Source organism: Acinonyx jubatus, chromosome A2 (assembly GCF_027475565.1).
Source record: "Acinonyx jubatus isolate Ajub_Pintada_27869175 chromosome A2, VMU_Ajub_asm_v1.0, whole genome shotgun sequence".
Lineage (NCBI taxonomy): Eukaryota > Metazoa > Chordata > Mammalia > Carnivora > Felidae > Acinonyx > Acinonyx jubatus.
The window spans coordinates 86,649,026-86,661,890 of record NC_069383.1 but is presented as its reverse complement, the minus strand read 5'-3'; the positions used below and the strand labels follow the sequence as shown (position 1 = coordinate 86,661,890).

The following is a 12,865-nucleotide window of genomic DNA, read 5'->3' as shown; positions in this document are numbered from 1 at the left end:
TGGCAAAGTTGTTATGACAGGAGTTAATATCCAGAAAGTGCTTAGAACAGCGCCTAGCCTTTATAAACACTGGACAAGTGTTAATCAGTGTTCTGATACAATTGTTATAGCAGACACCCGGTGCTATTTCCAAAAGTACATCAGCACCACCTAGGGGCTTATGTCAGCCCCTAGTAAGGTGTATCTCACCCCATTCCAGACCTACTGAATTAGAATCTGCATTCTTAAGTCAATCAGAGAAGACGGATATCACGTGATTTCACTCATAGGTGGAATTTGAGAAGCTTAACAGAGGATCATAGGGGAAGGGAAGGAAAAAGAAGATAAAAACAGGGAGGCAAACCCTAAGAGACTCTCCAATACAGAGAACAAACTGAGGGTTGATGGGGGTGGAGGGTGGGGGTATGGGGAGGTGAGGTAAATGAGATGAGCACTGGGTGTCACATCAAGAGATGAGTCACTAGGTGCTACTCCTGAAACCAAGACTACACTGTATGTTAACTTGTAACTTGAGAAGTTTTTTTTTTTAAAAAGCTAATTGGTAAGACTACTATAAATGAAATTTGCCAAAATTCTTAAAGTAGAAAATAAATACTTTTAAAAGTTGAAAAAAACCTGCCTTTTTAACAAGATCCCCTGGTGATTCATATCTGCCTTCTAGTTGAAGTACTGGGCTCGCAGACACGCATGTGACCAGGTAATCTCATACAATGGCAATGGCCAAGTGTCAAATGTGTAACGCCAGAAATGCATGTCACAGGAACCCAGTTCCTCCTTAGTATGTCATTCTGTTAGGATTTATTCAGAGATATTCAAAGCCTGAAGAAAAGCAAAATTGGTTTTCCACATATGCCCAGATATCAGTGATTCCTCAGCACAGGACTCTGGTGCCCTTGGAGACAGCGCCCTCACGTGGAGTAGAGAGGACATTTCCAGTTCTTCCCCAGATGCCTGAAGGACAGCATCAGTCCTCTAAGGGGGATGCCTGGCCTCTGCTCTGGAGGTGGCTTCTGGCTGTCAGACACCAGTGGTGTCCCCAGGCACACTTTTCATCTTTTCAGACTGGTTGCCAGATAGCTAGCCCATCACTTGTGTCACCACACCGTGCAGCTGCAGAAATGACCCTGGTGAACCAACTGTAACCCTTGCTATGACATAAAACCAGAGGAATCTTTTTATATGGAAATCATTTCTATCTCTCCCCTTCTAGGATTAGGCACTCGGGCTGTGGTGCTCTCTGGCATCTTAGTTGTTAGAAACTAAACACTTTCCCTCCTTTCTTCCCCCCTCCCTCTGTTCCTTCCTTCTTCTATTCCTCTTTCACTCCCTTCCTTCTTCGTATCCATTCTACGTTTTCCGCCCATGTATATTCCTTTCATCTAAATAGCCTGTTTTTGGGGCAGCTGGGTGGCAGTCGGTTAAGTGTCGGACTTCTGCTCAGGTCATGATCTCACGATTAGTGGGTAGTGGGTTTGAGCCCCATATCAGGCTCTGTGCTGCCAGGTTGGAGCCTGGAGCTGCTTCGGATTCTGTGTCCCCCTCTCTCTCTGCCCCTCCCCTGCTGGCACTCTGTCTCTCTCTCTCAAAAATAAACATTAAAAAAAACTAAATAGCATGGGGGGGGTTTGTTTGTTTGTTTGTTTTTTGTGTTTTTGTTTTTTGTTTTTTTTTTGCTTTATTTTTTAGACGGTGTTTTGTTGGGGCGCCTGGGTGGTTCAGTCGGTTAAGCTCAGGTCATGATCTCACAGATTGTGAATTCGAGCCCCGCATCGGGCTCTGTGCTGACAGCTCGGAGCCTGGAGCCTGCTTCGATTCTGTGTCTCCCTCTCTCTCTGCCCCTACCCTGTTCGTGCTCTCTGTCTCTCATAAATGAATACATGTTTTAAAAAAAATAAAGTAAAAGGTGTTTTGTAAATTCTACCTCGAATTCCTAAGAATCTGTCACGCAGGGCCTTGTTGCACCAGTCAGTATTTGCAAATAAAGTGTTAATCGAAGGCAGCTCACCAAAGCAGTTTTTTTAAAAAAAAGATGGTCATTCTGCATTTCAATGTTCCCTGTCAGCCTGAGTCTCCATAATTGTTGTATTTGAGGCTATATGTTAGGATGTTTTCATTTAAAAAATAATAAGCAATGTTTGAATATTATATGGGTGCTTACTTCAGCCTCGACCCTTGGATTTTGTCTCTTATCCTAACTCTAAGCTACATGAATCCCCTCTTGAGGAGCTCGTGGGCAGTGGGACGGGAAAGTGGGGTGTCAGTTCCGGGGGGGTGTCAGTTCTGTAACTTTTGTGGGCCGGTTGAGCAGGGCATTCATCGCCAAGCGCGCCCCAAAAGTTCTAGACGTTTGAGAGGAGCCCCCGAACTCGCGGGGTCCCCCCGGCGGAGGACCGCACGGGGCGGGGTGGGGCGGGGCGGGCTCGGGTTGCGGGCTGCGCGCCGGGCGCCGCGGCCGCACAGCGGGGCGGCACCTCCCTCCGAGAGCCGCGCGGGGAAGCAGCGGCACGGCGTCCAGGCAGCAGCGGCTCCGGAGCGCGGCGGGGCGGCGGCTCGGCCCTGGGCAGCGCGGGGCAGCGCCAGCCGGTGAGTGCGCGCGAGCGGGCGCGGGGCCGGAAGGAGAGGCGGCGGGCGCGGGGTCCGGGCACTGCGGTGCGGGGGTCCGGGCGCTCCGGTGCGGGACCAGGAAGGGAGGGCGCAGGGTCCGGGCGCTCGGCCGCGGGGGTGGAGGAGAGGCGCGGGAGCGCACAGAGCGCTGACGGCAGAGCCACAGGCCGACCCCCGCTGGGGCTCTCGGTGTCGCCGCCCCGCTGGCCGTAGTCTCCGCTGTCTCTCCGGCTTGCCTCTCTGTGTCTTTTTGGCTCTCACTGCTTCCTGAAACTAGCAGACATCAAATGAGACTTGCCCACACCTTGGCGGTCTCCAAGCCCTGACAGCATAAAATGTGAAGACGCGCTTTCCTTTGCAAACGTCTCCCTGAATCTTCCCGCGCTGCCTCGGCAGCACAGGCTTCTTCCTAGACATTTGCGTCCCTTTGGTTGTAGCCCAACCCTTGGCTCTTCACACCTTCCCGAGCGCGCTCCCATTGCTCCCCACACACTCTCAGCCCCGCCGAAGCCAGCGTCAAGACAACTTGTCGGGTCTAGCCTGTTTGTGTCCCCGTCGGTTTTTAAATCTCAGTGTTTCCTTTCGCCTTCTCGCCGGAGACCCGGCGCCGTCTGCGGTGAGGCGCGGTGGGAGCTGCCCCGTTCGGCCGCCCGGGTGCCCTGCGAGCGGAGCTGGGGTTTCGGGGGGCCGGGCCTCCCTTCAGCACCCGGCAAAGCCTGGCCCCTCTCCGCAGCTCCGTTGAAGGAATGAGCCCTACTGCTCTAAAATTTGGTAGTGGTGGCCTCCTGCCTAAAACTCGCTCCTGAACACCTACCGTGGTGGGCGCACTGCCATAACAGCGGGCCTGATATTTCGGTCCCTTCAGACTCCTGCCTTCTATTTAGGAAAGACCGTCGATCAGGAAATCGGTTTACTGCAAGTGACTGCCTCACGGAATGAGCTGCCCGGGCCAGGCGGGGGGGGGAAGCGTGCAGGGCCTTGTCGGTGGAGGTAGAGCTCGCCAGGGTCTGCCCGCTCTGAACGGAGCTGGCAAAGATTCTTTTCCTCACCGTGACAACTGTGTTATCAGCCTGGGGTCTAGAGTTGTTAAATCACGAATGAAAACTTAACAAAAATGACAGTTTGGTGTAGGGGGGACACGGGGATTCAGCTTTTTCTTATCTGAGAACTGAATGTATTAGCTATAAAATGTGTAGTCTAAGGTAAACTTGGAAATAAAAGGGCAAGTTGGAGTACGAAATAGGAAGAGCAAGCCTCTTTGAAATGAAATTTGGAATAAGGTTTTGCTAGGCAATCCTTCTAATGACTGTAGTATTTCTTTGTATCCGAAGACTTTCAGGTGGGAGACCAGAGGCTGGAGAGAGACCTTCAAACTAATTTGCATGAGAAAAAAGCTTAGCGTGAGGAATTCGTAGGTAAGGTTGCTATGGCTGATACCTTAAGTGCCCTGCTGGAAAGCATTCTGGTCTGTTAGGTAACACCTGAAGCCCCAGTCCTATTACGTAGCATTTCTTTTTTTTTCTCACTTTAACTACTCTGAAACTATACAGAGTTACAAGTTCCTCATTAATTTATGAGCGATACCAAAGAATTGACTCAATCCAGCAAGTGACTTCTTCCCTGTAGGAGGCACTTTGCTAAGAGCTGCAGAAGAATGGAAGATAGAGGAATTTTCCAGTGAAAGCCCCAGCAACAACAGTGGGCTGACTTGGCAGGTGTAGATGCAGGTTTGGGGTGCCTATTCAATTTAAATCAAAACCAGCTGAGTTTTCTAAGGCTGATGTCAGAGAGATGACTGCCTGTGTTTTCTTCTAGGAGTTTTATAGTTTCAGGTCTCACATTGAGGTCTTTGACCGATTTTGAGTGTATTGTGTGTGGTGTCACGCATGCTCCAGTTTCATTCTTTTGCATGTAGTTTTCCCAACACCATTTGTTGAAGAGACTGTCTTTTCCCTTTGTACGTTCTTGCCTTCTCTGTTGTAGGTTGGCCACATAAGCGTAGGTTTATTTCTGGGCTCTCTACTGTGTTCCATTGATCTATGTGTCTGTTTTTGTGCCAGTACCACACTGTTTTGATCCCTACAGCTTTATAGTATATCTTGAAACCTAGGAAAACCGGTTGAGTTTTCATCTTATTCTCTTTTTTTGATTTTTTTTAATGTTTATTTTTGAGAGAGAGGGAGGGGGCAGAGAGAGACGGAGACACAGAATGCAGAACAGGCTCCAGGCTCTGATGGTGACTTGAGCCAAAGTGGGACCCTTAACCGACTGAGCCACCCAGGTGCCCTTCATCTTATTCTAAATGCTGTATTTGTCCCCCGATAGCCCAATGATTTTGTAGTTTTTCTACCATTGCAGGAAGAAAATAAAAATCAATTAATTTATTGAATAAATGCAGGAAGGAAATAAGTTAATGTATCAATTTCAAATAGAAGATTTTCCAGGAAATATAACTAAGAAGATATGTCCATTTTCCCCTAGTGTTTGCATTATCATTGAGTTAATAAACTTACAACCAACGACAGAAATGAGGAGATGATGATTTTCCTTTCCTTTGGTTTCAAACTAGTGAAATTGTGTACCAAAGAAGACAAAGTCAGTATGGATAAATATAGTTCTCTGGTGCTTCCCAAACTGTATTTCACTTAAGTTCATACTTTTGGAGAATAGATCCAATTTCATGAAATCCTTCAATTCTTCTTTTTGAAAGACCGTTCCAGAGGCCAGTTTCATAAAATCTTTCATTGTAGAGACCAGAAGTCATCAACTGTATCATCTTTTCTTCATCTTCACCCTTGTAAACAACTGTATTCTCAGGAGGACTTTGGGGGGGAAACAGGTCTTTTTAAAAATCTGGCCAAAACTAAGGACTGTATCCCAGAAAAAACACACGCCATTCAAAACGTTGCATGTATTTCAGAGGAATAAGCCCTCATGTTAGAATAGGGGCACTGAATTAGAGGGTAGGCAGAGGGGGATGGAAATGAACCAAGGATAGGGGTCAGTCCACAAACTGAGTGGGTATAATTTAATTTACTTTGGAATGGAATAAATACCTGGCCTTTTTGAGTAAGTGTTCTGAAAGTAGGAAGTAATAATTGTATTATTTATAAAAGACTAAAGACAGAGTAGTCCTCTTAATTTTTTAGTTGATCAACATCAGCTTTTATCTTGAACGTTATGAGTCTCATTTTTTAAAGTTTTTTTCTCATTCGTCTCAAGGAAAGTACTTCTGAAATTTTTCTCCCGGTACTGATGCCCCCATCCAGGGAAGATTCTCACATACCAACTTTTGTAAACATGAATTGATGAGGATGGGAATGGTTGAGTTCAAAGTTTGAACTTGCTCTCTCACACACACATACTAGTGTTCGCCTTTAGGAAGGAGATGTGTGTGTGTGTGTGTGTGTGTGTGTGTTTGCATTGCATAATTACCATATTCAGTATAAACCACTGTGATAGCAGGAGTTGCGTCTTGAGAGAGAGTTGGCTGGTATCAGGAATGTAATGGACGGCATTAAGAAACATTTTGGATATAATTTCTTTCAAAGAACAAACCAGCAACTGCTGGATTAACTTTCCTTTCTTCTGTCCTAGGGCCGAGGAGCGAGCTCTCCCTTCTCCAGCTCGCAGCCCTACTAACCAAGGTTTCATTGAACTGCACCAGACCTCTCATCTGGGGACCCTGCCCCTGCCCTTCCCGCTGCACGTTGGATTTGGGTAGGTAGAGGGCTACCTGGAACTAGTAAAATGGGAAAGTGGGTCATTTTACGTGGAGTACAGGACTTCGTAACATTTCCAGAGGCCTGAATTGTACACCACTATTTGGAAGAAAGGGTAACTAAGAGAGATAATGCCAGGACCAGCACTGCTTACTCTGTCCTTTTAACTTGGATCAGGACTGGCCTAACTGATCCTTAGATAGGAATTCAGCAGCCTTGACCTCCCTTATTCTTGAGTGACAGCTGGGTGGTTGGTCACAACCCTGGAATGCCTGGATAGACCTTAATTGGCTGAGTACATTGGTGGAGATCATGGTTTTAATCCAGGCTCTGCTCTTAACTAGGTGTGTGATCTTGGGCAAGTTAACAAGTAAATGAAATTCTTCGGACATTAATTTTTTTCTGTGTCATATAGGATCAGTGATTCTCAACTACTAAGGTATAATTCTATGCATTTGAATCACAGGGAGAGTTTATACATACACATACACACAAATACTGGATCAGAGATTCAGTTGAGTATGGATAAATGTAGTTCTCTAGTGCTTCCCAAACTGTATTTCACTTAAGTTCACCCTTTTGGAGAATAGATCCAGTTTCATGAAATCCTTCAATTCTTTTTGAAAGACAGTTCCAGAGGCCAGTTTGGACTGGGTCAGGCCCAGATACCTCTCTTTCTTAAAAGTCCCCCCAACCCCCTACCAGGGAACACTAATGTCCAGTCAAGATTGAGAATCACTGAATTAAATAATTGCCAAGAATTGATTCTAAGATTGGGTTGCCTTAAGATAGAAAGCAGGCCCTTAAAATCCCTTTTATCCACAGCCTGTCCCGGTATTACATACTCTCAGTGGTAACCAAGCCTAAACATGCCTTCCTAAGAAGCAGTCCACATCAGGCGATTTCAGTCTATTGAGGGAAGGTGCTGTGCCTAGGCACTAGGTCAGTGTTCCCACAATGCTTTGCGAGTCCTTAGCACCCGGTACATTCTGATGGACTGAACGAGGTGTAACTCTGCCTATCCAAGATGATTAGTTGTGCCTACAGGTCCCCAGAGACGATTATCTCTCTTCTCTGGATATCCATGCCAGTGTTCAGTAGCCTATTGTAATTTTTTCCTAGAGGTGACTGTGACTGTAGGGGTATGGGAGAAAAGTGTCAGCAAGGGATAAAGATGATGACCTTGATCGTTGCTGAAATGTGAGCTTTCTGTGTCCAAACTGAGATAAAAAAGCGATCCTCACACCTTCTCAGGTAGTTGTAGACTATCAAGTTACCAGAACTGGGGTAGGAAAAAAAGAGCATATTGTTTACCTTAAGCATTTGTGGGACCCAGTCTTGTTGCCATTACATTGGCAGTTCTGTAGGTGTTCACACTTTGCAAATTATTCTTAGAGTTAAAGGAGCAACTCATTAAATTGTAATCCATGAAATTTATTTCTATTTATCCTACTCTTTGTTTCCTCCTCTTGCGCTTCACATCCCAAAACACCTAGAAGAAGAAAAATACAGTGTGTACGTGTGACTGTCAGATCAGCGAAAGAGAAATGGACATGAGTTGGCAAAAGATGGAAAGGCATTAAAGAGGAAATATAGAACAGGGTAAGAAGGCCCACAGATTGCAAGGAGCAACACTTAATTTCTTTCTTTTCTCTCTGCTATTGGACTTCTAGTGGCTCCAAGTTTATTCTCAAGCTTTCTAAAACTTAGGCAAATCATTGTATTTCAACTGCTATGTGTTGGAAAATATGAGCTTGTGGCACATGATTCCAGAACGATCCCTGCTGTCTTCCAAACACAGTAGATAGAAGGGTGCCTCCATAGGTGAATTGGCAGCCTGGACATACTTGGTCTAATCCATCACTGGCCAATCCCAAGGCCTGAGTTAATTCAAACTAATGTCTTAGTTGGGGAATATATTTTTTTTTCTGGAGTGGAAAGCTACCAGCACCAGAGTTCTTTACCTTTGTGTTGTAGAAGAACTGCCCTTACCAGGTGTCAAAAATCGAATGCAGACCTCCAGAACCAGCTCGGCCCCCACCTCTCCATCTACCTACAGCTGGTTGCATCACTGCCATTAAAAAGAAAAAACAAAAAACAAAAAACTTCTAGTATTAGAGTCATTTTTACATGTTTATTGCTGATCATTATTCTCAAATATTTAGTAATGGGAACATGCTATTTCATTATTTTATAACTTATTCTTCACCTACTTCTCAAGTAACTTAAGATAGGAGTATATGTGGGCCACCCGACTGGCTCAGTTAGTGGAGCATGTGACTTTTTTTTTTTTTTTTTAACCTTTATTTATTTTTGAGACAGAGAGAGAGAGAGCATGAACAGGGGAGGGTCAGAGAAAGAGGGAGACACAGAATCGGAAACAGGCTCCAGGCTCCGAGCTGTCAGCACAGAGCCCGACGCGGGGCTCGAACCCACGGACTGTGAGATCATGACCTGAGCCGAAGTCGGACGCTTAACCGACTGAGCCACCCAGGCGCCCCAGCATGTGACTTCTTGATCTCGAGGTTTATGAGTGCACGCCCCATGTTGGGTGTAGAGATTACTTAAAAATAAAATCTTAAGGGGTGCCTGGGTGGCTCAGTCGGTTATGCATCTGACTCTTGATTTTGGCTCAGGCCGTGATCTCAGGGTTTGTGAGATCGAGCCCCATGTGGGGCTCCGAGCTGATGGCACAGGGTCTGCTTGGGATTCTCTCTCTCGCTCTCTCCCTCTCTCTCAAAATAAGTAAACATTTAAAAATAAATAAAATAAAATCTTTAAAAAGATTGGAGTAAATGTACTAGAAAAAGATGGGTTTTGTCCTCATAACTTTAAGTTAAAACTTTAAGTAAAAAATTATTACTAGACTCAAATGCCCAGTTATATGTTTAAGCATTTTTCCTCCCACAAACCTATATTTTTAGATTTTATTTATTGGTTTTGACAGGGAAAGAGAGTGAGCACAAGTGGGGAAGAGGCAGAGAGAGAGGGAGAGAGAGAATCCCAAGCAGGCTCTGCACGGTCAGCTCAGAGCCTGATGCAGGACTCAGTCTTATGAACCATGAGATCATGACCTGAGCCGAAATCACAAATCGGATGTTTAACCGACTGAGCCACCCAGGTGCCCTACACAAACCTAATTTTTGAAGTTAGCACTGTTAGGGTTGTTCTGGTCTTTAGGATTATCTTTATCTTGCTCTTAAATCCGTACTCCCTCAAAACAATTAAATGTCGCAAGATAATTAGAAATGATGAAATTTTCTTAACTAGTCCCTGCTTGAACACTTTTAACAACAATCTCCAAAACTAGAAGGGATTTTTATTTCTTCCTTCCTTCCTTGAGTCATTCATTCAACAAATGTCCAATGAATTCCTGTTACATACCTGTCCTCATGTGGCTTTCATTCTCATGAAGGAAAAAGGGAAGACAGACAATGAAGTAAGGTACAGTGTCGGTCAGATGGTGATGAATGCTGTGGGTAAAAATAAAGCTGGGAAGAAGGTAGTGGAGAAGTTGGTGGGGCAGCTTTAAAGATAGGGTAGTTAGGAGAAAAAGCTTCACCTGAGAAAATGATGCTGCTCACAGACCTGAAGGTGGCGAAGGAGAAAGTTCTGAGCTCCCCAGGACAGGACCGTCCTAGCCAGCATCAAGGCCTTGAAGCAGGGATGTGCCTGGCACACAAGATAGCAGGGAGGTCCGAGTGGCCAGAGCAGAGTGACAAGGTGGGGAGTAGAAGGAAATGAAATCACAGAAAGCAGCGGTAGTGGGGCAGGAGCGTGGGAGAATGCTGAAGATCATATGGGATACTTACGGGGTGATCTGAAGGTGCGGTGCTTTACTCTTTAGTGAAACCCACAGCAGCCCTGTGATCTGTTTCTTCTTTATTACACCCGCTGGGTATTCTCCAGCTTTCCTTTCCTCACCAAATCAGCCCCTACCCATTCCTTCCTTCATGATCCCTTTCTCCCCAAGGCTGGCTGTGGAATGGAATTCAGCCTCCCGTTCTCCTTGCTTCTTGCTCGGTACCCTGCAGGTAAGGCTTTTCCTTCCTTTTTAAAGAACGACCTACTAGTTGCTGATGAATAAAAACTGCCAGGTAGTACCAAAACCAACAATCATGAGAGTAGTCAATGAATTCATACAAAATATATTGTGGTTTAGACTGTAGACCAGGCAGGAAGTGGTTGCACTGCTGGGAGGCTGAATTTAGCCTGCGTGTTTTGTTGGGCGTGCACATTGTTCTATAAATATTTGTGTTGGCTTTCTAACATTTAAAACTTGATAAAGCTTTGTTAAGATGTAGGTTCAAGTTCTCTTAAAAATTGGATATTCTATTTATATGGAGTTGGAAAATAGGCCAAACTAATCTGTGGTGATTTCACAAGTATCGCAGGGATTGACTAGGTAGGAGTGCGAGGAAAATTTCTGGATGACGAAAAGGCTCTATTCATGGGGAGTATGGGTGGCTCAGTCAGTTAAGTGTCTGATGCTTGGTTTAGCTCAGGTCATGAGCTCAAGCCCTGCATCAGCTCCTCACTGCGAGTACAGAGCCTGCTTGGGTTTTTTTTTCTCTCTCTCTCTCTCCTTCTCTCTCTGCCCTTCCTTGCTTATGCACTTTCTGTCTCTCAAAATAAATAAATAAAACTAAAAATGCATATATATTACTGGGGCGCCTGGGTGGCTCAATCGGTTGAGCATCTGACTCTTGGTTTTGGCTCAGGTATGATCTCACAGTTCATGGGTTTGGGCCCCACATCGGACTCTCTGCTGATAGTGCGGAGGCTGATTGGGATTCTCTCTCTCCCTCTCTCTCTCTGCCCCTCCCCTGCTCGTGAGCTTGCTCACTCGCTCGCTCTCTCAAAATAAATAAATAAATAAATAAATAAATAAATATGTTGTCAAATAAAAAGGTTCTATTCATATTAGTCTGAAGTGCATGGTAGAACTCATTAAGCCATACGGCTCAAACTGTATGTGATTTGAACCTAAATATAAAGAAAATTTTTTACTGGAAGCCAGTCTTCAGCAAGAGCTGAGTAAGGGCTGACCACTTTGGGTCGGCACGTGCTCTCTAGATCGGCACAGCCTCACCTGGTTCGTTTCGGTCATTGCCATGACCTACCTGACCCCTCGTGCGTGATTCCCACAGCAGACTCCTGGCAGTTTTGGTTTCAGCTATCAATGGGGAGCACATCTGTAGGGGGCCTGGTATGTTTAATTGACAGTGGAGAAAATGTGAAGCATGTAATAAAAACAAACCTGATAGCTTATATCAGTCAAGCAACGTATCCACATCCATCTCTCAATTAGTGGTATTTTCAAACCTAGGGTTCTTAGCGGTCTCTGAACATGACTCACTTTTCCTTTAAATGCCAAAGGTCTCCTGTGTTTGCAAGATGCCTTCTCTGAGAAGATAACAGAAAGTCCCCTTTACTCCCATTATGAGCACTTAGAACTAGCTTTTATGACATTTGCTACAAAAATAATAGTGTGTACTGTGTACATATGTGTGTACCATGTATCTATGCATTTTATGTTAAAATTTAATAGTGTGTAGTATTTTTCCTAGAAGGTACAGATAAAAATAAAATTACCCATAATTTCACCATTTAAACATAATCTCTATTTACAGTTTTGTGGTAAATACTTTTAAATCCTTCTCCATATGTCTATGCATTTTATATTAAAAAATGTGTTTGATTGGAGGTGGCTGGGTGGCTCAGTCAGTTACACGTCCAACTCTTGATTTTAGCTTAGGTCATGATCCCAGGGTCGTGGGATCATGCCCCGCAGTGGTCTGAGAATGGAGCCTGCTTAAGATTCTCTCTCCCTCTGTCTCTCCCAAAAAAAAAAAAAAAAATGTCTGATTGATAAAATTTAACACACATCTGCTCATTTTGCAAAATGAAAAAAAAAAGGCTGTAAAAGTGTACAAAGAATAGGAAGAACTCTGAAGAGAATGAGATAGATGTTTGGAGGCAGGTGATCGATGAAACAGAACTAAGGATCACTGCTAGAACCACCATGGGAACAAGAGTGACCTTGTGGAAAAGAGCTCAGGGCATGGGTTCAATAAGGACACAGCAGGCAGCAGCAGGGGGCCTTATTGCAGGAGATTAATGGAAATTCTTATGCATTCGTTAAAATGAGCCTGTGCTTCTAATATGAGTTTAGTGTTATAGATAAATCCTTTCTCTTCCTAGCACTTGGAAAGATGGGCCTTAGCCTGCAGGCCAGCTCTTACCTCCTCACCCTAACGTCAGGTAAGCAGTGAGTAAAGCCGACTGTGGTACACAAAGGCTCCTAATCACCATTTTGTTCAGGGAATGGTCCTGTGCTGGAAGCACTGGATATGTGATGGTGGATCAAACCCAGGAAAGTCAATCAAGTCTTTAATTTACAAATATAAACGTAAATGTAAAACTAAGAATAACCTCACATACGAAGGAGCATTAAAAAAAAAAAAAGTTATTAATGCCAGGGGTGAGATCATTCATTTAAAATAGCTTTTTAAAAATCTGAGTACCCTCAGAGTGAT

The 12,865-nt window shown here is 44.7% G+C and overlaps 1 protein-coding gene across 1 annotated transcript; it reads left to right on the top strand.

Annotated features, from left to right (window-relative positions):
- Positions 1-2,131: 2,131 nt before the first annotated feature.
- On the top strand, positions 2,132-12,447 carry LOC128314993 (uncharacterized). Its single transcript, XM_053220290.1, has 4 exons — positions 2,132-2,583; positions 6,202-6,324; positions 11,403-11,535; positions 12,310-12,447. The coding sequence occupies exons 1-4, from the start codon at positions 2,132-2,134 to the stop codon at positions 12,445-12,447; spliced, it is 846 nt and encodes a 281-aa protein (XP_053076265.1).
- The last annotated feature ends 418 nt before the right edge of the window (positions 12,448-12,865 follow it).

Excerpts from the sequence above, each read along its gene's own strand:
- LOC128314993 (XM_053220290.1), top strand. The coding sequence starts at position 2,132 with ATGTTTGAATATTATATGGGTGCTTACTTCAGCCTCGACCCTTGGATT. Across the intron at positions 2,584-6,201 it reads GCGCGGGGCAGCGCCAGCCG|GGCCGAGGAGCGAGCTCTCC; the intron begins GTGAGTGCGCGC and ends CTTCTGTCCTAG. Across the intron at positions 11,536-12,309 it reads GCACATCTGTAGGGGGCCTG|GTGATCGATGAAACAGAACT; the intron begins GTATGTTTAATT and ends GTTTGGAGGCAG.